Source organism: Mercenaria mercenaria, unplaced genomic scaffold (genome assembly GCF_021730395.1).
Source record: "Mercenaria mercenaria strain notata unplaced genomic scaffold, MADL_Memer_1 contig_1817, whole genome shotgun sequence".
Lineage (NCBI taxonomy): Eukaryota > Metazoa > Mollusca > Bivalvia > Venerida > Veneridae > Mercenaria > Mercenaria mercenaria.
The window spans coordinates 21,478-47,050 of NW_026459825.1; the positions used below are offsets into that span (position 1 = coordinate 21,478).

A 25,573-nucleotide genomic window follows, 5' to 3' on the forward strand; every position below is an offset into this window, starting at 1 on the left:
TCTTAAAGCATTTATTTCAAATTTGGATATGTCATTCGCAAGCTACATCTACAGAAAATAATACAGAAGCATCCTGTCCGCTAGAGTTTTTTTTTTGTCGTGTTGGACGACCTGTGGGTTTCTTTTTTTTTATCTTAGACATATATTTATATTAAAATTGTCTACGAAATCGAACATGGCTCGATATAGCTCTGTTTATTTTTTTTTCAACTTGCTAATACATCTAAATTTTTAACACAGTTACCTTAATTAAAATCTCTATTTACTACCTTACTTTAACTATAGTGGCCTGTGTTTATGTACATACATGTGATAATAAATCAAACAAATATATATTATGTCAACACTGACTAAAATAACACCCGACTATAAAGTAATCTTTTTAACAATATTACCCAAATTATGAAAAATAAACTAATTTTCTTATAACAAGTGCATATCAAACAAATTAAATATTCAATAAAAAATCCAGAAAAAAATCCGGAAAGCCTGCTTCTGAAAACAAACGTATGAACAAAGTATATTTGTATAAAGGATATAAAATGTGTCAAAAGAGATTCTATTACTGGCAGAGACATTTGCAAACTGAAGCTTTAAAAATTTACCTAAAGGAATATATTTCCAATATAACAAAGAATTTTTTTTTCAAAACCTAATGAAACGTTACATAACAGTGTAAACAAAAAATATAGACAAATGTAGTTGAACCCTGCTTAGTTATATGTATATACAAAGTGAAACAAAAATTATATATGTTTTTTATAACTTAATATCTGATTTATGCCACGAACCTTAACTTAGATTATGGGCATTGAAACTACACCTCCTGAGACAGGAAAGAACTAAATAAATTATATTGTTCGTATTTATCCTGAAACACAAAAATACCCTTGATTCATTTAAATGCTTATAATTCCAGTCCCACATTGTTCTAAAATGGACTTTAATCACAGTAAATACATACTTCTTACACACATCGTCTATAATATCATGATACTTATATTTAGTTGCATTTAGGTTATTTCCCCTGAAATGCAATGCCATTTTCTTCGAATGATTTACCAAATTGAGTTGCTACAAAAATCGGACTTATTTCATTGAAAATTGGATGAAAAAAAGCGTACTAATTTATTTGATAACATCAATCTACATTATTTTGGTAAGGGTAAACAGTATTGATGCATGTCTCTTTTCTGTTTTCTGTTTGATATGATCAGCATTTTGTATAACGAAAGTGGGTGGGGTAAGAAATTTACATTATGCAAAAAATGTAAAATAACAGCAATGCTTCAAAAATATAAATGATAAGTAGTTTCCATTTCTCGGAGTACCTAGATAAGTATGTTAGACACACTTTTTAACAAAAAAAACAAAGAATCAGCTACTTCTGATATATATATATATATAATACGAATTTCACGAGTCTGTTCAGAATAATTTTCAAATGAAATTAATTTACCCGAGGGGTGGTATCAAAGGTTTTACATGATCCTTAAGAAAGTTTAAAGATAGAACAAGAGTTGTCCGTAACACATAACGCTCGACGTTTCTCAGTGCTTGACTTTGAATTAGAGCTTTGCCAGTAAAAGGGACTTAATAGTCAATAGCTTTGAAAGTAACAGATATATTGGTCGTTATATAAAACTTCAACAAAAATGTCAATGTTAAAAAGGGGCATAACCTAATGTAAAAGGGTTGTACATTCTATTTTAAGGTTTTCATTAGTTAATCGAGTCAAAACAAGACAAATATATTTCTTCGTTCTTTGCTATTTAAATTTTTTTTCGCTCGCTTCCTCAATTTTTTTCAGAAAAAAAAATCGGATGAACAACTTTTCAATTTGGTGTGGCCTTACTTTAATTATAGTGGCCTGAGTTTATGTCCATAATAAAGACAACAAACATATATATATATTATGTAAAAACCGACAAATAGAACACCCGACCATAAAGTCATCTTGTTAACAATATTACCCAAGTATGAAAAAAGCAAATTTTCTTAAAACAAGTGCATATCAAACACATTAAACATAACACTTCAATAAAAATACTTGAAAGCCTGCTTATGAATACAAACGTATAAACAAAGTATACTTGTATACAGGATATAAAAATGTGTCAAAAGATATTCTATTACTGACAGAGATACTTGCAAACTGAAGCTATAAAAGTTTACCTAAAGAAAAATATTTCCAGTATAACAACGAAACAATGTTAAAACCTAATGAAACGTTACATAATATTATAGCAAAGGAATTATGTATAAACAGAACAAAATATAGTCAAATATAATCGAACCCTGCTTAGTTATGTATATACGATGTGAAACAAAAACTATGTATGTATTTATAACTTAATATCTGATTTATGCAAAGAACCTTAATTTAGATTATGGACATTGAAACTATATCTCCTGAGACAAAATAAATTATATTGTTTGTATTTATCCTGAAACACAAAAATACCCTTGATTCATTTAAATGTTTATCCTAAACCGAGTGAATTTCCAATCGAATTCAATATTTTCGCCAGTGACGAAATCACGAGTAGAAATTAAGATCTGGTGTTCACATATTTAATTTTGATACGCTAATCGTCAATACTTTACACTATATACACAATGATCTAACAAACCTAATCTGGTAACTGTACAGTAAATAACACAATAAACAACTCACATACGGCATTAACAATATGTTCAAAACATGCTCATAACATACATTTAAAGTATACAATTATAGAATGGTTCGATGGTCAATAGTCAAAGGTATTGTCCAAGTCCCGAAGGAGCGAGGGCTTATAGTTTTGGATGTTGATCGGCAAACCATATAGTGTTTCATTACACGATATCAGAAGTTATTTTCGTTTATTCAAGTCTTAACGTTTTGACTTTGACAGTCCGTTAATATTTAGTGTTGAACATAGACCGACCAATTGGCACTAACTATGTACCGGTGATTCAGATATGGCGTCGTGAAATAATAGATACTAACTACATTCCAAATCCATGCTTTCACGAAATCCTGTTTGATTGAGGCTGAGGTAATGTTTAAATATCTGATAACTTCATGGTTTTCTTTCTCCTTCCAACTGGTGGCACAGCAACCAGGTCCTTGTCTTCAATCTAAATAAACTACTCTTTATTAAAACATGTTTCTACTGTCAATTATAACATCTTACAATTCTTTTACGTGCTAGATTGTCTAAAACATAATCAAGGTATCTCAAATTAGACCAATTACGAAACAAATAAATAGGACATTAATTTAGAAAAATAAGTGATTTTTTCAGATTATATTTGATCAAACAACTGAGTTTTAAAGAGACTTGCTCATGTAATACGATTCATATTATTATTTCTATATCGTAGACTTAATTTATCTCCGCTTGTTCTCGTCTCTTTAACCCAAATTAAAATGTCCGAGAGAAGTTCCCTCTTGATTTCATTATTTTACCTAATAGCAAAATTAGTCCAGTCTATCGTTGCTTTCTTCTATGACAAACGAACTTCTACCAGGGATGCCTAAAATGAAAAAAAGTAGCAATTACTCATATGGAAATTTTAAAGTATCCCATGAAGGCAATACTTTAAAACAAAGTACATAAAACAGATGTAATATTTTGAGACAATTACAATCAGTTGACATTTTATGACATGAAGTATTTGGCAGTAAGTATTTGCATCTAACATTTTCGGAGTTGACAATTAACATTTCGCACCGGTCGATATACATGGTGCTTACTGGTTCTAGTGCAAAATATTAATCAATTGGTGTAATAACGTTTTCCTTCTAAAAATAACAGTCCCATTGCGAGTTATATTGTAAACTAAAGATCATGCTAAAAAGGCAATATATCAAAAAATGGTTACCGGTGCCGCTGACTGCAATTCTCATCAGGTGGCCACCACAACCTTTAAAAAGAACCCAGCATTTTGTACAAAATAAAAACTGTACTGATTTCGTTGTGGAGTAGCATTTGAATCTAGTATATTTTAGAGTTTGACTTACTATAAACTATTATTTGATCCATTAAATCTGTAATAGGACTTTTTGCTCTATTTAACAAGACCAAGATATCAATTTCGTATTTTCGTATTACGATATTTTTAACTTAAACAACATCTTTAAAATGTTGATTTTATAGAAAAAAGTTTAATGTAAAATTCTGGCCTATGGCAAAATTTGATAAAAGGTTTGTTTTGAAATTTATTCTAAGAAATAATGTAGTGAAAAAGGTGTTTTAACGAACGTTATTAATACACGGAAAGAGGATACACGTTCGCGGAATAATTTGACGAGGGCGTAGTCCGAGTGAAATATTCTGGCGACGTATTACCGATTTTGAGTGTATTAATTTAGGTAACACATGACTTTGCTATACATTATTTCGATTCTAATATGTCCTTAATCTAAAACACAAAATAAAATATAGTAGCGTTCTTTCTTGGTCGCAACAATAACATTGATGTGAGAGCATTTAAACGTGACGTCATTTTAGCGTAAGCGTATTTTAACAGAAACAAGCATATTAGAATAAAGTTTTAGACAGTAATATTTTCTAATTTAGACAACCTGTAGTTTTATAACAAAGTATAATAAAATGTAAATTATTACCAGCAATGTATGCTGCAAATCCTTGAGATACACCATCAATCCCTATAACAAAAGGTAATAACGTTAGCTAATTAAAGTTCCAAAATGGTTTAGGTACAAAATGCACCACATTACAATTTGGAAGTATTATCCTTAAGGTACTTCTGCACCTTTACTACACCTAATGTCATCGCTTAACGTCAATTATAACATGTTTAATTTCCTGGGAGTGAAATCAAGCAATTGCATAATGTTCGTATTACACTAGTGTAATGAAGCCGGTTTAAGTTAAGAAGACGTTTATCGACTTGACTTGGTCTATGATAGGTAAAGAAGAAAAAAAATGATGTTTTAGCTTGAAAAGCTAACATGTGATAACTTTTTTACATTTATGTCTTTCCATATTGACTTTATCAAACTTGTGGAATAAAATTGATAAAATATTCGAAAGAGCCTCGCATTTCATTATTTCTTCAACATGTTTCATAAATTATATGAAAAGACACTCTTTGATCTTGAAAAAAACAACAATGAATAAAACCTCAGTCCGGCATATAGAAACGTAAAACATAATAACCGAATAAATGGTATATATATGATAAAACTAACAACGTTACAATCCTTCTAAACATTAAATACATGTATAACGACACATATACTTTCACGCAAAATAATTCCAAATAATTCATAAAATCAGCTTCAAACTTGGCATATGTGTCTGTACATTTTATTTGAACATGTGATAGAAAATACTATGAGAAGTTTTATCAAAATCTACACCCTATGACTTTTTCTATATGCGAAAATGTCATCAAAATTGTGATTTTCCAATAGTAACAACTATTGCATGACAGTGTTAATTATCAGTTTTTGCACCCCTACTTAAACATTACATTTCATTAAGATACAAGTATGTAAACGAAGTATTACCTATACCGCTTACTGCAATTGTTCCGGTCATACCAACACCAAAACCTGTAACAAGATCGGAATGGTCTTTATAGTGTTATTATTCGATAAGAATAGAAGATGCTATATTAAAGTTTTCTCATTTTTGTCGAGCCCGCTTGCGGTGAGCTCGATATCGGCGCTTTCGGTGTATGTGCGTGCGTGCGTGCGTGCGTGCTTCCGTCCGTGCATCCGTCCGATTTTGTCCGGACCATAACTTTGACATGCATGGACCAATCTTGTTTATATTTGGTATGAATGTTTACCTCAATGAGAAGGCGTGTCATGCGTAAACCCCATCATCCTATCTCAAAGGTCAAGGTCGCAGTTGGAGGTCAAAGGTAAAACTGAAGTTTGTCCTGACCATCACTTTGACATACATGGACCAAATTTGTTTATATTTGGCATGAATGTTTATCTTTATGAGACGGCAAACCCATATGTTCAACACCATGTGGTAACCTTTTTTTAGAATGACTTCCCTTTGTTGTTACTATAAATAGCTTAAATTGAAATTTTTTTATTACTGGCCGAGGGGAAAATTGAGACCATGAGCTCGATATAGTCGTCACTTTTGGTGTTTATGCGTACGTGCGTCCGTCCGTGCATCCGTCCGATTTTGTCCGGACCATAACTTTGACATGCATGGACCAATCTTATTTATATTTGGCATGAATGTTTACCTCAATGAGAAGGCGTGTTATTCGCAAACCCCATGTTCCTATCTCAAAGGTCAATGTCACAGTTGGAGGTCAAACGTGAAATTGAAGTTTGTCCGGACCATCACTTTGACATGCATGGACCAAATTTGTTTATATTTGGCACGAATGTTTACCTTAATGAGAAGGAGTGTCATACGTAAATCTCATGTTCTTAACTCAAAGGTCAAGGTCACAGTTGGAGGTCAAATGTCAAATTGAAGCTTGTCCGGAGCATTTTTTCTTCATACATGGTGGGATTTTGATGTAACTTGGCATGAATCATTATGAGACGGAGTGTCATGCGCAAGAACCAGGTCCCTAGGTCAAAGGTCAAGGTCACACTTAGAGGCCAAAGGTCAGATACAAGAATGACATTGTCTGGAGCCTGCTTCTACATGCATAAGGGGATTTTGATGTAACTATGCACATATGCTCAACACCATGAGACAACCTTGTTTTTTAGAATTACTTCCCATTGTTATTACTATAAATAGCTTATACTGTAACTGTTCTATTATTGGCCGAGGGGAAAAATTGAGACCACTTTTCTGTGGTACAACATGCATGTTACATCCAATTTTTCGGTGTATTTTGACCTATCTCTACCTGGTAAGGAGTTTTGTGTGGACTTATGTTATATAGATTTTTTTTAATAATTGGTAAAAAAAAATAACATATGTAAATACAGGTGCTAGTGTAAATCAGTTCTGACACCGCCAAACAGTATAATACGTGATACTTTTTTAGACAACTGGCGGGCTCAACATTCTGCCCATGGGCATGCAGAATGTATTTCTAGTATTACATTACTACAGTGCAGTTCGGATGTATATAAAGCAGCACTGAAACCGGTTGATTATAGTGGAATATGCTTGCTCGTCAGTACTGCTACAAATTGCCGTAATACAGATAGAAAAACATCTATGAAAGGGCTCTTTGATTTATGTAAAGTGAAATCGGACTATGATAGTTTGCTTTTAAACCTAAGATGCCAACAAACAAGATCTAGTGCATTGGAAGTTTTTGAAAATATCAATAAACAAGGTCCATTATTTTTGCATGACCGGATACATATTGAAATGGCAGACATACAAGAGGTAAGAACCAGTGAATCATCCAGTAAGCACTTAGAATAAATGAACAGTTAACAAGAGACTACTTTTGAAAGGTGCCCCCCAAACTGCTTCATTTGAATGGAAGTGGTATCTGATATGTGATATCTGGGTAAATTGTTTGGTCAAACTTTCTATAACCTATAACTCTGTTTAACGAATGAAACCATACTCCTGAGATCATTATAATTACTATTGTAAAATTAATTGTAAATCGTCGCAAAGTATGATAAAGTAAATGATAGGATAAAACTGTACTCGCAAAGTATGATAAAGTAAATGATAGGATAAAACTGTACTATGACCAGTCAGTTCAGGTAGAGAACAAGGCTTCATATTAAAACAATACTTCATCTGAGGAATAAAGCTTGCCCACTGCTTGATCTGCAATGTATTGCCCATATGTCATATCAGTGTTTATTAACTCTGGGGCAGATTTCCAAGAGGGGGCATAAATATAAGCGAGGAAAAGTTGTGGTTCTTGTCCAATGTACGTTCTGTCAATGTCCGTTATCACCGTGTGCAGACTAAATAAATTACCTTCAGTATTTTTAGATTTATGCCTTATAAATTACAAACCAATTAAGGGAAATTACTGCCACAATAAGAGTGACAGAGTCATGGTCTATGTACATTGAGTTATTTTTTTTTAATCCGTCCAAGAAAGACATAGTTACAGACCGGACAGTAAATTCGGGTGGACATTAAATAAAGGGAGACAATTGCTTTAAGGTTCTGGCACGCGACACATTGTTCTGTCACGCTGATCACTGATTCAAAGTTGAAATCCATCCATGAACGACGAAGTTACAGACCAGACACGAAATCGAGATGGACATTCAGTAAAGGAAGATGATTCAAAGGGTAAACCGTTTAGATTTATGGTTCTTGTTCGCATGACACTGTCATGTCATACTGATTATTTGTCCCACGACTTTTTGAAATACATCAAATAATGACAAATTTAGAGAGCGTACACAAAATCAGAGCTAACGCAGTTTCACACAAGAGGATTCTTAAAGTTTCCACTATATACATATAGGGAAAAGTGATCACGCCCTCTAGCGGCCATGTTTTTGGACGAATCGGTATAATTTCAACAATCTTGGTAGAGGATCATATAAGAACCATTTTTGTGAAATTATTCTAAAATCGGGCCAGCAGTTTCACACAAGAAGATTTTTAAAGTTTCGACTCTATACATATAGGGAAAAGTGACCACGCCCCGGCGGCCATGTTTTTTGACGAATCGATATAATTTGAACAATCTTGGTAGAAGGTCACACATGGACCATTTGTGTAAAATTATTCTAAAATCGGGCCAGCAGTTTCACCAAGAAGATTTTTAAAGTTTCCACTATATACATATAGGGAAAAGTCACTATATACATATAGGGAAAAGTGACCATGCCCTCTGGCGGCCATGTTTTTTATCGAATCAAAATAATCTGAGCAATCTTGGTAGAGGGTCACACAAGGACCATTTGTGTAAAACTATTTTAAAATCGGGCTTACAGTTTCACACAAGAAGATTTTTCTAATTTCCACTATATACATATAGGGAAAAGTGACCACGACCCCTGGTGGCCATGTTTTTTTAAGAATCAGTATAATTTGAACAATCTTGGTAGAGGGTGACATAAGAATTATTGGTGTGAAATTATTTCAAAATCAGACATTCGGTTTAGGAGGAGATGTCGTTTGAAGATTTCTCTACTTTTAGCTCTGGCGGCCCCTATGTGCAACCAAGCGAAACCGTTTGAAAAATTTTGATAGAGGACCATCCAAGGAATATTCATGCCAAGTTTCATCAAAATCCATTTAGATACATTACAAATTAACAGAGTGACATATATGTAAAAATAACTGACAAGAAGTTAAGAGCTACGTATATGACAAGAAGTATTATAAAAATATTACCAGACATGTAAACTGCACCTGCTTGAGATCGTCCATCAGTGCCTGGTAATGGAATAGGACAAAGTTATTCATTAAAATAAAAGCTCTAAAAATACAGGTTAATAATGATATCCCTGTTTCTTCAATTATATAATATTGTTACCCTTATCAATCGTCCACCTGACATTACAATAATCATTACATACTCGTTTATATTCTCTAGCGGACTAATACTGCGCTCCTAAAGTCGCACAATATTTGCGCTGCAGACCTTGTCCATTTTTCTTGATACAATGCTAATATTCTTTAATCATAGACAACATAAGAGGGCAACACGCCATTTTGGTGGGTACGTTCTTGCTCTGATTTGAATTTTATTTATTCTTTAAAATAAGAGGGCCATAAAGGCCAAGATAACTACTGAAATTTGTCAGTAGGTCAGGGTTAAGAATATTCAAGATGAGCATTAAAATCTGTATCAAATTTATAAACGTGGTCCAAATTTCAATGCTGTACCTTCAAAAATAAGAAAGTAGGTCAGTAGGTCTGGAACAAGACTATTCAAGATGAGTATTAAAATCTGCATCGAAAATAATACATGTGGTCCAAACTTCTATGCTGAAACTTCAAAAAAGAAAAAGTTGGTCAGTAGGTCACGATTAAGACTATTCAAGATGATCATAGAAGTCTGTATCAAACATTATACTTGTGGTCCAAATTTCTTTGCCATTGCTTCAAAAACAAATAAGTCTATGTAAAATAAGGGAACACCCGAGCGTGGCCTTTATTGACCCCAGGGTCATGATTTGAACAAAATTGATAGTTGACCACTAGACAATACTAAATATCTAAGGTCTGGGCCTTATGGGTCTGGACAAGAAGATTTTTAGAGATTTTTCCTATATAAGTCAAGATAAAACAGGGGATCCTTTGGGCGTGGCATATATTGACCCCAGAGTCATGATTTGAAAAGTCTTGATAGAGAACCACTAAAGCATGCCATATACTAAATATTTAAGCTCTTGGCTTTTTGGTTTAAGACAAGAATTTTTTTAAAGTTTTTTTCCTATTCAAGTCTATTTGAACCATGTGACCCCCAAAGCGGGGGCAGTTTTGACCCAGGGGGATAATTTGAATAATTTTGGTAGAGAACCACTACACAATGCTACATACCAAATACGAAAGCCCTAGGCCATGTGGTTTTGTACAAAAACATTTTCAAAGTCTGTCCTATATAAGTCTTTATAAACCATGTGACTATCACCACTCAACTATAACCACTCAACTATATTCTACGTTTGCAGTCAATACCTTGAATTGTTATCAAGTTATGCTCTGCGAACAAAATATGACGGACAAATTTGACCTTGCTGTGACATTGAATTTTTACGCCTTGCTTTTAATTCATGCGTTCTGTACATCGTCTCATTGCTACCTACCTTGCCAAGATAGAAGTCAATGCTATTAATGTTTATTAAGTTATGATCCGGGCACGAAATATGAAGGCAAAATTTAACCTTTGAGCTCCATTTGTGACCTTGACCTTTAACCTACCAACCTGGCTGATGCGCTTTGCACACTGTCGTATCACCAGTTACTTATATTTCTATTCTATACCTCATGTTTTTATTTCGATGTAAATGAGATGTGAAACCAAAATTTTAGTCCTGTTTGGCGCCATATAACCTATACTGTGTTGGTGCGCCGTAAAACACAAATAGATAAATAAAACAACTTACTTATATGCCAAGCTTAAAGTCAATGCCTTTAATTCTTAAAAAGATATCAGACATGAAATATCAGCCCTTGGAGCTCTAATTGTGACCTTGACCTTTGACCTACCGATCTAATTTATGTCATCTGCATATTTTCTTATCGCCAACTACCTACATGCTAAGTTTAAAGTTAATACATTATTGAGTTATGCTCAGGAAAAGTAATAGGACGGACAGGTGCATGCGCCATCACATAAACAGTATGTTTAACTTCAATTTGTGCAATTTTAACATGTTATAAGCAAATGAATCAAAAGTCAGATATGTAACAGTTCCTCGAACAATGTGAGATATTAAACAAGAGGGCCAATATGGCCCTAGGTCGCTCACCTGAGAAACACACCATAACAGTGTAAGTATATTTGACCTAGTGATTTCATGGAAACATATGTTCTGACCAATTTTCTTTAAGATTGGACCAAAACTGTGGTCTCTTAACAACAAGTATTTTCTTTGATTTGACTTAGTGGCCTAGTTTTTAACCCACATGACCCAGATTCGTGCTTGTCCGAGATTCCATAAGACAAACGTTCTGATAAAGTTTCGAGAAGATAGGGGCAAGAAAGTGGCCGCTAGAGTGTATACAAGCTTTTTCTTTTGATTTGACCTAGTGATCTAGGTTTTGGCCTCACGTAACCCAGATTCGAAATCATTTATGATAAAAAAACATTCTGACCAAATTTTATGAAGAAAGAGTAAAAAATGTGACCCCTAGAGTGTCAACAAGCTTATTATTTTATTTGCATGGTAACCTAGTTTTTAACCCCACTTGACCCAGATAAAAATTAATCCGAGATTTCATGCAGACAAACATTCTGACAAAGTTTCATGCACTTTAATTGAAAAATGCATCCACAATTGCATAAACAAGGTTTATCTTTTGATTTAACAGGTGACCTAGTTATTGACCCCAGTTGACCCAGATTCAAAATTGAACCAAAGATCATAAAGATAAACATTTTGACCAAATTTTACGTTTGCGGGAATAATTGAAAGGATTTTAATATTTCGTCCATCTGTGTTTTGAAATTATGTTTATAGGACCGAACAGACATATGTCTACATTATTATTAATTCTATTAAATATATAGCAACGCACTATTACCTATACCGCTGATGACAACTGCTTCAGACTGGCCGACATCATGTTCTATAAAAAAAAAAGCATCGTGTCTGTAGAGACGGTCGTGGTAACATACATACAAGTACATGTATTAGCGAAATATTCAAGAAATTATTCCTGTAAGGGTTCTCGAAGACAAAATATTCTTTGCACAACGTTTAACGCCGATTTCTTAAGAAAAAAAGGCATTAAGTCCAGATTTGTATGAAAAATATCTTTACATGATAATAATAATAATAATAATAACAATAATAATAATGATGATGATGATGATGATAATGATGAATGATGAAATTTCTTAGAGAATCATTTAAAACTCAAGTAGTTACAGGAGCTTTCTTACATATTGAATAATACATCTTTAAAACATTACCGCAGTTGCTGTCTGAAACTCCATGATATCCTCCACAAAAGCCTACAAAAGAAACATATTCCTATTGCTCACCTACAATATGTTGTATTCCTGTACTTTTTTATAACGTTGTAAAACCATGTAATTGTAATGCTGTAGGCATAACGGTTAAACCTGATATGAATAATAAAGTACGTACGAGTATATATGCTTGTGTACGCTTAAAATTACTGAATTTTGCGTCTATATAAACCATGTGACCCCCACGGCGGGGCCATATTTTAATTCTAGGGGATAGTTTGAACAATCTTGGTAGGTGACCATTAGATGCTACAAAAGATCAAAGCCCTAGGCCATGTGGTTTGGACAATACGTTTTTCAGTTTTTCCCTATATACGTCTATATAAACCATAAGACCCCTAGGGCGCGGCCATATTTGACCTTAGTGATATAATTTGAACATTCTTGTAAAAGGCTCACTAGATGGTGCTACATACCAAATAACAAAGCCCTATGCCATGTGGTTTTGTACAATAAGATTTTCAAAGTTTTCCCCTATATAAGTAAACCATGTTACCGCCGGGGTGGGACCATATTTGATCCCAGGGGACACTAGATGATGCTACATACCAAATATCAGCCCGAGTCACTGTTGTTTTGGACAAGAAGATTTCCAAAGTTTTCCTCATTATAAGTCTGTAAAAACCATGTTACCACCAGAGCGGGGCCATATTTGACCCAAGGCGAATAATTTGATTAATCTTGGTAGATGACTACTATATGATGCTACATACCGAATATCAAAGCCTAGGACCTGTGGTTTTGGACAAGAAGATTTTTTATTTTTCCTTTTGGTTTCCATGGCAACCAGAAATCTGTACGGAATTCAATTCTTTGAATAATTTTTAAAGAAGACAGTCCAAGGAACATCTCTGTGAAGTTTCATTACAACTGGCCTGGTGGTTTAGGATGAGATGTTGTTTAAAGGTGTTGATCGACGGACGGGCACCGGACGGTGCGCAATTACAGATGAGATAAAAAAAAAACACCAACATCTAAGCCAAAAAATAGACTAAAAAGAATATTCACTGTGATATGAAAATGATTGATTACATATCATATTTTCTGATGAATGTAGGACAAATGAAAATAGTAAATATTAGTGAAAAATGAGAAAAAAGGAGTGCTTATGAGTACATAATAACAAGACCATTCCCAGCTGTAGTGTCCTATTGTAGGGCTGTATAACAAGTGTGTGACATCCGCAGTCCCCAGACATAAACGTTATTGAAAAATGTGTGGATAACATTAAAATTCTGACTGCAATGGCTATTAACTGAAATTATAAACAGACGGGTATTAATTGATTCTGTAATATACTGAAAGTTGGAAGTCTCCTACCTACATAAAAGCGCTTTGTCCAAATAGGGACAGTTTTAGCTTCTAAATTATGTATAATTTAAGTAAGTTGCAGTTTTTTGTGAAATGTGAAACTATAGTTTGGCACATAACTGAAATTTTCTGATGTGTAATCACGCACCAAGCATCTTCACCATATCATGCATTAAAGAGGAATGTGCATCGCCATATACCTAATAGGTACGATCGCTGTATGCAGTAAACATATTCCTAAGGAACGGATAATGTTTGGTGTAATTACATTTAAGTCTGTACATTAATGTACAATAAAATGTATCATATTTACCTTTTTCTTGCACAGAACCTGCTTTGTGTTTCTTTACTTTGGAATCTGAAAAATAGACATTTGCACTGAGCATTGTTCCAATGTAATCGATAAAAGTCATATTCAAACTATAACTAAAAATATTAACACGAGAACAATTTTGGGAGTGTTGGATATACTCAATTAGACCACTTTGTGCTCAGGTTAGCTAAAAAGACCACCAACATCTAAGCCAAAAAAACAGACTGCCATTGCATACTTGAAGGCCGTAATTATAATCACTGTATCGTTGACAATGATTGATCATATTTTCTGATGAATGTAGGGCAAATAAAAATAGTATATTTGGGTGAAAAATGAGAAAAAGGAGTGCTTATGAGTACATAACAACAAGACCATTCCCAGCTGTAGTGTCCTGTTTTAGGGCTGTATAACAAGCGTGTGACATCCACAGTCCCAAGACATAAACGTTATTGAAAAATGTGTGGATAACATTAAAATTCTGACTGCATTGGCTATTAACTGAAATTATAAACAGACGGGTATTAATTGATTCTGTAATATATTGAAGTTGTAGTCCCTCGCTTCTACCTAAATAAAAGCGCTTTGTCCGAATAGGGACAGTTTTAGCTTCTAAATTATATATAATTTAAGTAAGTTGCAGTTTTTTTTTGTGAAATGTGAAACTATAGTTTGGCATATAACTGAAATTTTCTGATGTGAAATTACGCACCGAGCATCACCACCATATCATGCATTAAAGAGGAATGTGTATAACCATATAACTAATAGGTACGATCGCTGTATGCAGTAAACATATTCCTAGATAATGTTTGGTGTAATAAGATTTAAGCCTGTACATTAATTTACAGTAAAATGTATCATATTTACCTTTTTCTTGCACAGAACCTGCTTTGCGTTTCTCCACTTTGGAATCTGAAAAACAGACAGTTGCACTGAGCATTGTTCCAATGTAATCGACAAAACTCATATTCAAACTATTACTGATAATATTAACACGAGAACAGTTTTGGGAGTGTTGGATGTTTCATTTTCTGTCATCAAATATACTCAATTAGACCGTATCTGCTATTATTTTACTGTTTTTTGCTTTTTTTTTAGACCTTCTATAAGATGTAATCTATAAGATGTAATTTATAGTTAAAATGAAAATTATCATGATATTCTGATATTAGAAACCAGCTTTACATAAACTACACTAATATGTGTCACCTTGTTCGGTAACATGTATTTTGTCTTACAACACATTTACTTCGGCTGTCCACATTCTATTTTGTAGAAAATATCAAACTTCTTTTTCAAACATATTTTTTCTCTCTAAATTTGTTTTTGTTGTGTGTCTAACATATTTACCTAGGTACTACGGAAAATGAAAACTGATATATTTTTTTTAAATATTGCATTTTTTTGTCATTTTGACAGCTCTACTTTCACTTTCATTTTAGATTTGTTTAATATACATTGTTTGTAACACTTTCAACTTCCGGAGAACCTGGAGAAATATGTTAGACACACAATAATCATAAAAGTAATGACAAAGTACTTTTGAAAAAGTAGCTTGATAGCTTCTACAATATAGAACGTGAACTGTCAGAATTCATGTAATATAGGACAAAATGTGTTGTTCAATTACAAATAGCCTGTCTTGAAAGTTTCTTCTACTTATTATGAACACTTTGGTATATTCTTTATGATAAACCAAGGTATATGTGGCGTAAAAAAACTAAAACAAAAATTCACCCACAGGTGGTATCAAAGGGCTTTGCAAGAACCTTAAACATTTTTGGACCTATAAAGGCAGCTAACAATGTTTTACCGGTTAAATTTATCAAGTGATTTGCGCGCATACGAGTCATTCACTTTCTGTAAACATAGCCCGGTATAATATACAGCTGGTGTTAAAAAACGCTTTTTTTCTCAGGTCGTTCACAATGTACCTTTAATTTATTTCTAGTCAATTCTTCTATTAAACGGGACCAAACAAAAATAAAATATAACAACAAACCAAAAACGTATCCCTATAGCTAATATTTTATTTCCAAAGTTCAATTGAATTTGTACAAAATATGTGTTTTATAGCACTTTCGTTTTGTTGAATTCCATAAAGTAGTTCAAACGAAAAGAATTTTTTTAACAACTGGACAAAGTGGAAGTTAACAGAAAGAGTGGTCATTATTTGTAAAATGATAAATCCATTTTACTGGAGGATGCTTTTTGTATATCTTTTTATATATTTTCATTCCCTACCGAAAGGGAATGCTTCCAGTCAAATTTGCTTTGTTGAGAAGACTTATTTTAAAGAAAAACTTTTGAACATTTTAAAGACGCATCACCCGGCCGTCAAGTAAGTCGAGATCCATAAAAATTAAAATTTCTATTACAAGAGTATGTCCTTTGTCATTTGTAATATTTCACTGCTGAGAATAATGACAGAAAATACAATAGAAGTGTATAAATCAGACATAGACTGTGAAGTTTTTCTGTTATACTCTACAGTAATTTAGATGATTTGATGATATAAGGGGACATTACATGTGTAAGATTTCTGTGCATGAAGGCTTCAGAAAACAGCTGATGCTGACGCAGACTCATGCGGAGGGTTGAGAATATAACATGTAAATGCTAAAGTCACATATGCGAACAGTCGAACAGATCATATATACACTTTCCATGTGTATGCATTTACATTTATTGTTTACAATAAATTAGAGAACATCCCTCCAAACATTTTATCATTTGTAATAAGTTAACGGTATTGATAACTGCACGCAATTATGTATTGGTTATTACGTGGAAGTACGGTGCCTTTGAGTGATGCTCTGGTTAGGTGATTATAGCCCGAGGTCTTTAGCTCGAGGGCTATGATCTTCATCAAGGGAGATTATCACTCAAAGGCACAGCTCTTCCATGCATTTACCTATTTATTACATGTTTATCTAAAATACAGAGAGAAAAGTTTAGTGTACAATTTTTAGGGACAACATGATCTACGATAATAATGTTCTGTTGGTAGGTTTGAGTTCCAGTTTTCATCTTACTTTTTACACTGCATAAAAATCAAATGCATTTTGATATAATACAGGAGAACTTTGTTGATTATAGTATGCCTTTATACTGAAAATAAGTTCTATTCACTAAAAATAAATGACGTTACGCTTTAGATAATAAAACTAGAAACTGAACTTTTCGCAGTTTTACCGGTATGAAACTGTTTACGGACGTTAATTTCCCGCGCTAGCATCAGGGCCATTATCGATAATGGACCGAGGCAAATCGTGATAATCTGGTTATGCATAAAGCAGTTCGATTATAGGAAAATTTCAGCACAAAATGTTACTATTTATCGGTACTCATACAATAATGAGAGGTTAACATACGACTTGGTTGTGACTTCTTGCCATAATGGCGCACCTAGTGTCATAATTGCCAGTGAGCTATTATGAAACTAGCTGTGTCATTATGGCTAGAAGTCACAAGCAGCCGTTTATTGACCTAAAATTATATACCTTCGCTTCATATTTATTTTGGTATTTACATACATACTTACAAGCGTCATTAGCATTGCTTTTTTCATCAACAATGCCATCAAAATTTTACTATCGATCTGAAATGATTCAGCACCCTTTCACTCGCCATAATGACGTTGATATATGACGTCAACGTTAGAACCCGATGACGTTCCGGTTACCCAGGGCCATTATGATTATTGCGCGTGAGACACACTGTGCCATTATAGATTCGTCAACAGCGGCCATAATTACAGGTTAAAAAACTACAGAGCTCGGCCGGGAGATGATAATCGGCCCGGAAAAATGAATAATGGCCCGAGGACGATTATCACCTGTCGACCCGGTGTAACAACCCAGTTTTCCCCCAGTCAGTTCTTTCCCGGGGAAAAAACTGACTAGTCAGTTCTTTTCCCCGGGAAAAAACTGACTAGTCAGTTTCTCCCCTCCCTCCCCCTAATCAGTTTTTCCCCCTTGAAATTAGTTTTCTGATAGGGGAAGAAACTGACTAGTTAGTCAGATTTTTCCCCGGGGAAAAAACTGACTAGTCAGTTCTTTCCCCCTCGTCAATTTTTCTCTTCAAGTACTTGTTTCTTTCGGCACTGTTATTAGGTGTCTGTTCATTTTCCATTTAAATTTCAGATGAAATATGTATTGTTTTTCATTTGAATGAACCTATATGATTCTTTTTTTGTAACTTTAATCAATGTTGTTTTTTTTTTGTCAAATCAAATTTTTTAACTTCTGTCTGATGGCCATTACTATTTAATATCTGTCAGGGGAAGAATTTTACCAGTCTGTTCATTCCCCCCTAGCATGTACTTGACCTTTTTTCTGACCTGTTAAGTGGGAAAAGAAATTGACTGGTCAGTTCTTTCCCCCTTGCATAAACATGACCTATCAAAGCGGGAAAGAAATTGACCAGTCAGTTCTTTCCCCCCAGGCCAGTACTTGACCAGTCAGGTGGGGGAAGAAATTGGCCGGTCAGTTCTTTCCCCCCTTACCAGTACTTGACCTGTCGGATGGGGAGAAGAAATTGACCGGTCGCTTCTTTCCCACCTAGCATATACTTGACCTATCAGGTGGGGGGAAAATTGACCAGTCAATTCTTTCCTCCTTAGCATATACTTGACCTGTTAGGTGGGGGAAGAAATTGGCCGGTCAGTCCTTCCCCCCTAGCCATACTTGACATGTCGGGTTTGGAAAGAACTAACCAGTACATGACCTGTCAGGTGGGAGAAGTAATTGACAGGTCAGTTCTTTCAACCCTTACCAGTACTTGACCTGTCGGTTCTTTTCCCCCTAGCATATACTTGACCTGTCAAGTGGGGGAAGAAATTGGCCAGTCAGTCCTTTCCCCCTTAGCCAATACTTGACGTGTCGGTTGGGGAGAAGAAATTGACCGGTCAGTTCTTCCCCCCCCCCCATATACTTGACATATCAGGTGGGGGAAGAAACTGACCGGTCAGTTCTTTCCCCGCTAGCAAGTACTTGATTTGTCAGGTTGGGAAATGAAATTGACCAGTCAGTTCTTTCCCCACTAGCCAGTACTTGCTCTGTTAGGTGGGGGAAGAAACTGACCGGTCAGTTCTTTACCCCTAGCCTGTACATGCTCTGTTAGGCGGGGGAAGAAACTGATAGGTCAGTTCTTCACCCCTAGCCTGTACATGCTCCGTTAGGTGGGGGAAAAACTAACAAGTCAGTTATTTTCCCCTAGCCAGTACTTGACCTGTCAGGTGGGGGAAGAAATTGACCGATCAGTTCTTTCCCCCCTAGCCAGTACTTGACTATCAGGTAGGGGGCGAGAAATTGACAAGTCAGTTCTTTCCCCTCTAGCCAGTACTTGACCTGTCAGGTAGGGGAAGAAATTGACCGGTCAGTTTTTTTCCCCATAGTGAGTACTTGCTCTGTTAGGTGGGTGAAGAAATTGACCGGTCAGTTCTTCCCCCCTAGCCAGTACTTGCTCTGTCAGGTGGGGGAAGAAATTGACCGGTCAGTTCTTTCCCCCTAGCCAGTACTTGCTCTGTTAGGCGGAGGAAGAAACTGACTAGTCAGTTCTTCCCCCCCCCCCCCACCCACCCCACTCCCCTAGCCAGTACTTGCTCTGTTAGGTGCGTGAAGAAATTGACCAGTCAGTTCTTTCCCATCTAGCCAGTACTTGATCTGTCAGGTGGGGGAAGAAATTGACTGGTCAGTCCTTTCCCCTCTAGCCAGTTCTTGCTCTGTTAGGTAGGGGAACAAAATTGACTGGTCAGTTTTGCCCCCTAGCCAGTACTTGACCTGTACGGTGTGGAAAAGATACCGATCGGTCAGTTCTTTCCCCTATAGCATATACTTGACCTGTCAGGTGGGGGTGAAATTGAACGGTCAGTTCTTTCCCCCCTTACCAGTACTTGACCTGTCGGGTGGGGAGAAATTGACCAGTCAGTTCTTTCACCCCTAGCATATACTTGACCTGTCAGGTGGGGGAAGAAATTGGCCGGTCAGTCCTTTCCCCCCTAACCAATGCTTGACGTGACGGGTAGGGAGAAGAAATTGACCGTTCACTTCTCCCCCCACCCCCACCCCTGTCAGGTGGGGTAAGAAATTGACCAGTCAGTTCTTTCCCCCCCCCCCCCCTAGCCAGTACTTGACCTATCAGGTAGGGGAAGAAATTGGCCAGTTAGTTCGTTTCTCCCTAGCCAGTACTTAACCTGTCAGGTGGGGGAAGAAATTGAACATTCAGTTCTTTCCCCCATAGCCAGTACTTGACCAATCAGGTGGGGGAAGAAATTGGTCGGTCATTTGTTTCACCCCTAGCCAGTACTTGCTTTGTCGGGTGGGGGGAAGAAATTGACTGATCAGTTTTACCCCCCCCCACCCCTAGCCAGTACATGACCTGTCAGGTTGGTGAAGAAATTGACTAGTAGGTTCTTTTCCCCCTGGCCAGTACTCGACCTATCAGGTTGGGGAAGAAATTGGCTGGTCAGTTCTTTCGCCCCTAGCCAGTACTTGCTTTGTTAGATGGGGGAAGAAACTGACTGGTCAGTACCTTCCCCCTAGCCAGTACTTGACCTGTCAGATGGGGGAAGATATTGACTAGTCAGTTCTTCCCCCCCCCCCCACCCCAGCCAGTACTTGACCTTTCAGATGGGGGAAGAAATTGACCATTCAGTTGTTTCCTCATAGCCAGTACTTGACCTATCGGGTGAGAAGAAGAAAATGACTGGTCAATTTCTTCCCTAACCTGACAGAGCAAGTACTGGCTAGGGGGGAAACTGACCAGTCAATTTCTTCCCCCACCTAACAGAGGAAGTACTGGCTAGGGGGAAAAGAACTGACCCGTCAGTTTCTTCCAGCACCTGACAGGTCAAGTATATTCTAGGGGGAAAGAACTTACCGGTCAATTTCTTCCCCCGCCTGACAGGTCAAGTATATGCTAGGGGGGAAAGAACTGACCGGTCAGATTCTTCTCCCTACCCGAAAGGTCAAGTACTTGCTAGGGGGAAAAGAACTGACCAGTCAATTTCTTTCCCTACCTAACAGAGCAAGTACTGTCTAGAAGGAAAAGGACTGACTGGTCAATTTCTTCCCCTACCTGACAGGAAAAGTACTGGTTAGGGGGGAAAGAACTGACAGGTCAATTTCTACCCCCTCCTGACAGGTCAGGTACTGCCTAGTGGGAAAAGAACTGACTGGTCAAATTCATTTCCACACCTGACAGGTCAAGTACTTGCTAGGGGGGAAAGAACTGACCAGATAATTTCTTTCCCTACCTGACAGGTCGAGTACTGCCTAGGGGGTAAAGAACTGACTGGTCAATTTCTTACCCCACCTGATAGTCAAGTATATGCTAGGGAGGAAAGAACTGACCGATCAATTTCTTCCCCCACCTGACAGAGCAAGTACTGGCTAGGTGGGAAAGAATTGACCAGTCAATTTCTTCCCGCACCTGACAGGTCAAGTATATTCTAGGGGGAAAAGAACTGACCGGTCAATTTCTTTCCCCCACCTGACAGGTCAAGTATATGCTAGGGGAGAAAGAACTGACCGGTCAATTTTTCCCCCACTTAACAGAGCAAGTACTGACTAGAAGGGAAAGGACTGACTGGTCAATTTCTTCCCCCACCTGACAGGTCAAGTACTGGTTAGGGGGGAAAGAACTGACTAGTCAATTTCTTCCCCCGCCTAACAGAGCAAGTACTGGCTAGGGGGAAAGAACTGACCGGTCAATTTCTTCCCCCACCTGACAGAGCAAGTACAGGCTAGGGGGGAAAGAACTGACTGGTCAATTTCTTCACCCACCTGACAGAGCAAGTACTCACTATGGGGGAAAGAACTGACCGGTCAATTTCTTCCCCCACCTGACAGGTCAAGTATATGCTAGGGGGGAAAGAACTGACCGGTCAATTTCTTCCACCCACCTGGCATGTCAAGTACTGGCTAGGGGGGAAAGAACTGACCGGTCAATTTCTTCCCCCACCTGACAGGTCAAGTATATGCTAGGGGTGAAAGAACTGACCGGTCAATTTCTTCTCACCACCCGAAAGGTCAAGTAGGCTACTGGCTAGGGGGGGGGGGAGGAAGAACTGACCGGTCAATTTCTTCCCACAGCTAACAGAGCAAATACTGGCTAGATGGTAACGGACTGACTGGTCAATTTCTTCCCCCACCTGACAGGTCAAGTACTGGTTAGGGGGAAAGGACTGACTGGTCAATTTCTTCCCCCTCCTGACAGGTCAAGTACTGGCTAGTGGAGAAAGAACTGACTGGTCAAATTCATTTCGCCACCTGACAGGTCAAGTACTGGCTAGGGAGGAAAGAACTGACCGGTTAATTTCTTCCCCTACCTGACAGGTCGAGTACTGGCTAGGGGGGAAAGAACTGACTGATCAATTTCTTACCCTAACTGATAGTCAAGTAATGCTTCGAGTGCGGGAGGTCGTGGGTTCGATCCCCGGCCGCGTCATACCAAAGACGTGAAAAATGGTACCGGTAGCTCCCTTGCTTGGCGCTCAGCATTAAAAGGGAAACTGGCCTCTTCTCTCATACCCTCGTGACGATTGATTCCATCAGGAATGAGGTGTCGAGAGTGATTAATATAAGTTGTAGAACTTCCTTCACAATCGACCTAAAATAAATTATGTATAAACTAAGTAATGCTAGGGGGGAAAGAACTGACCGGTCAATTTCTTCCCCCACCTGACAGAGCAAGTACTGGCTAGGTGGGAAAGAACTGACCAGTCAATTTCTTCCCGCACCTATCAGAGGAAGTACTGGCTAGGGGGAAAAGAACTGACCGGTCAATTTCTTCCCCCACCTGACAGAGCAAGTACTGGCTAGGTGGGAAAGAACTGACCGGTCAATTTCTTCCCGCACCTAACAGTTCAAGTATATTCTAGTGGGGAAAGAACTGACCAATCAATTTCTTCCCCCACCTGACAGGTCAAGTATATGCTAGGGGGGAAAGAACTGAACAGTCAGTTTCTTCTCCCTACCCGACAGGTCAAGTACTGGCTGGGGGGTGGGGGGGAGAACTGACCAGTCAATTTCTTCCCTCACCTAACAGAGCAAGTACTGGCAAGAAGGGAAAGGACTGACTGGTCAATTTCTTCCCCCACCTGACAGGTCAAGTGCTGGTTAGGGGGAAAGAAGTGACTGGTCAATTTCTTCCCCCGTCTGACAGGTCAAGTACTGCCTAGTGGGGAAAGAACTGACTGGTCAAATTCATTTCCCCACCTGACAGGTCAAGTACTGGCTAGGGGGAAAATAAACCGGTTAATTTCTTCCCCCACCTGACAGGTCGAGTACTCGCTAGGGGGGAAAGAACTGACTGGTCAATTTCTTCCCCCATCTGACAGGTCAAGTACTGGCTATGGGGGAAAGAACTGCATGGTCAATGTGTTCCCCCACCTGACATGTCAAGTACTGGCTAGGGTGGGGGGGGGGGGGGAAGAACTGACCAGTCAATTTCTTGACAGGTCAAGTATATGCTAGGGGGAAAAGAACTGACAGGTCAATTTCTTCCACCCACCTAACAGGTCAAGTGTATGCTAGGGGTGAAAGAACTGACCGGTCAATTTCTTCTCCCCAACCGAATGTTCAATTAGGCTGCTGGCTAGGGGCAAGACTTGACCAGTCAATTTCTTCCCCCACCTATCAGAGCAAGTACTGGTTAGTGGGGAAAGGACTGGCCTGTCAATTTCTTTCCCCACCTGACAGGTCAAGTATATGATAGGGGGGAAAGAACTGACCGGTCAATTTCTTCTCCCCACCCGACATGTCAAGTTCTGGCTGGGGGGGGGGGGAAGAACTGACCTATCAATTTCTTCCCCCACCTAACAGAGCAAGTACTGGCTAAGGGGGGGGGGGGAGAACTGACCAGTCAATTTCATTTCCCTGCCCAACAGGCCAAGTACTGTCTAGGGGGGAAAGAACTGACCGGTCAATTTCTTCTCCCCACCCCACAGGACAAGTACTGGCTAGGGGGGAAAGAACTGACCGGTCAATTTACTTCCCCCACCTTACTGGTTAAGTACTGGCTAGGTTGAAAAAGAACTGACCAGCAGTAATTTCCTTACCATAGAAGAAATCAATTAAAAAAGTATTAACATAAATTAAAATAAGTTAGTTTAAAACATTTCTTTAATTTACACAAAATATGAAACATATTTCTTATATTATATGAAATTTAAATGAAACCCACTATCAAAAATAAAAAGCAGGCTAGTTAAGAATAACCAAGAATAACCAGTTCCATTTCCCTAACAGGGGAAAGAATTGACTAGTCCTGAAAATTGATGAGGGGGTGGGGGGAAGAATTGATAAGTTAGTCCCCCCGCCCCCGTAAGAATGATCAAGAGTAACCAGTTGCAATTGGAGGGAAAAAATTGACTAGTGGGGGGGGGGGGGGGGGGGGGTTGAACTGACGGGGGAAAAATCTGACCGTTACACCGGCTCTGTCGTGAATTAATTTCTTTAATACATATGTTTGGTTGCACTACTCAAGGGGAGTAATAACAACTCCTGACGCTAGTTTGGAGTACTTTTGTCTCAAAATCTGTGTTTAGTCGTACCCGGTAACAATATGGGGTCAATATGGGGAAAATATAATTGATTGCACTAAACTTATTCTAGCACATTTAGACAAATTACAGACTTTCCTGACAGTAAGGAGCGAAGTAAATTCGTATTAATGTATCTTTCAAACTTTTCAAATGGTTCGCCATTCTAAAAATGTGGAACACCGCATAATTTGAGCAATTCCATGAAAAAACTGCAGTTTTCTTAGCAGTAGATCCATGTTTATCAAAAGCAGTCATAACATTTTCCCCAACTTTTTAAATCACGAATGTCGAGCATGTTTCTTTGTAATAATTAGGGGAGACAACTGCCATTGAACCCTGCAGGTTACATACAACTATTTAATTACTGGTCTTGAAATGAAATGAAATAAACAGTTCGAGTTTTACTTAATGAAAAATATTAAAATGAATCATATACGCCAGCCATGTTGAGAGCGCAATGACAATGATGTGGCCATTGGTTTCACGCGCAGTGGGCGGATTAAGATTATGAGTTTTCGGCCCGGGCCGATAAGTTATAACAGTGCGTGGAAGCAATAGTCTACTAAGGATTCATTTTTGTTACTATACTTAGAAACAATTACTATATATAGAAACAAATGAATAATTGACCGTTTATAACGGCTTTTTGCTACTATTTATAGTAAGGTATATAACAAATATATTTTATGTACGTCACTTTTAAGACTTTAATCTAAAATACATAATGCTTACCGTTAACTGCAGCCATACCCCCTTTAATCATCAAAGATGAAAAGATTATAAAGCGGAAGTTGAAATTATCCGTTCCAACG

The 25,573-nt window shown here is 37.4% G+C and overlaps 1 protein-coding gene across 1 annotated transcript; it reads right to left on the reverse strand.

Moving 5' to 3' along the window:
* Positions 1–25,573, reverse strand: LOC123545700 (uncharacterized). The gene is made up of 11 exons (XM_053532848.1): positions 25,494–25,573; positions 15,080–15,124; positions 14,210–14,254; positions 12,526–12,567; positions 12,135–12,179; positions 9,276–9,317; positions 5,525–5,569; positions 4,616–4,657; positions 3,871–3,912; positions 3,455–3,522; positions 1–3,123 (listed from the first exon to the last, which is right to left on the reverse strand). Exons 1-10 carry the CDS (start codon positions 25,522–25,524, stop codon positions 3,467–3,469), a joined length of 435 nt encoding a protein of 144 aa, XP_053388823.1. The 5' UTR covers positions 25,525–25,573; the 3' UTR covers positions 1–3,123; positions 3,455–3,466.

Coding starts and splice junctions, on each gene's coding strand:
- LOC123545700 (XM_053532848.1), bottom strand. CDS start 25,524: ATGATTAAAGGGGGTATGGCTGCAGTTAACG. Junction 12,180..12,525: donor AGTTTCAGACAGCAACTGCG/GTAATGTTTTAA, acceptor TTTTTTTTATAG/AACATGATGTCGGCCAGTCT. Junction 3,913..4,615: donor ATTTGCAGCATACATTGCTG/GTAATAATTTAC, acceptor TTCTTTTTAAAG/GTTGTGGTGGCCACCTGATG.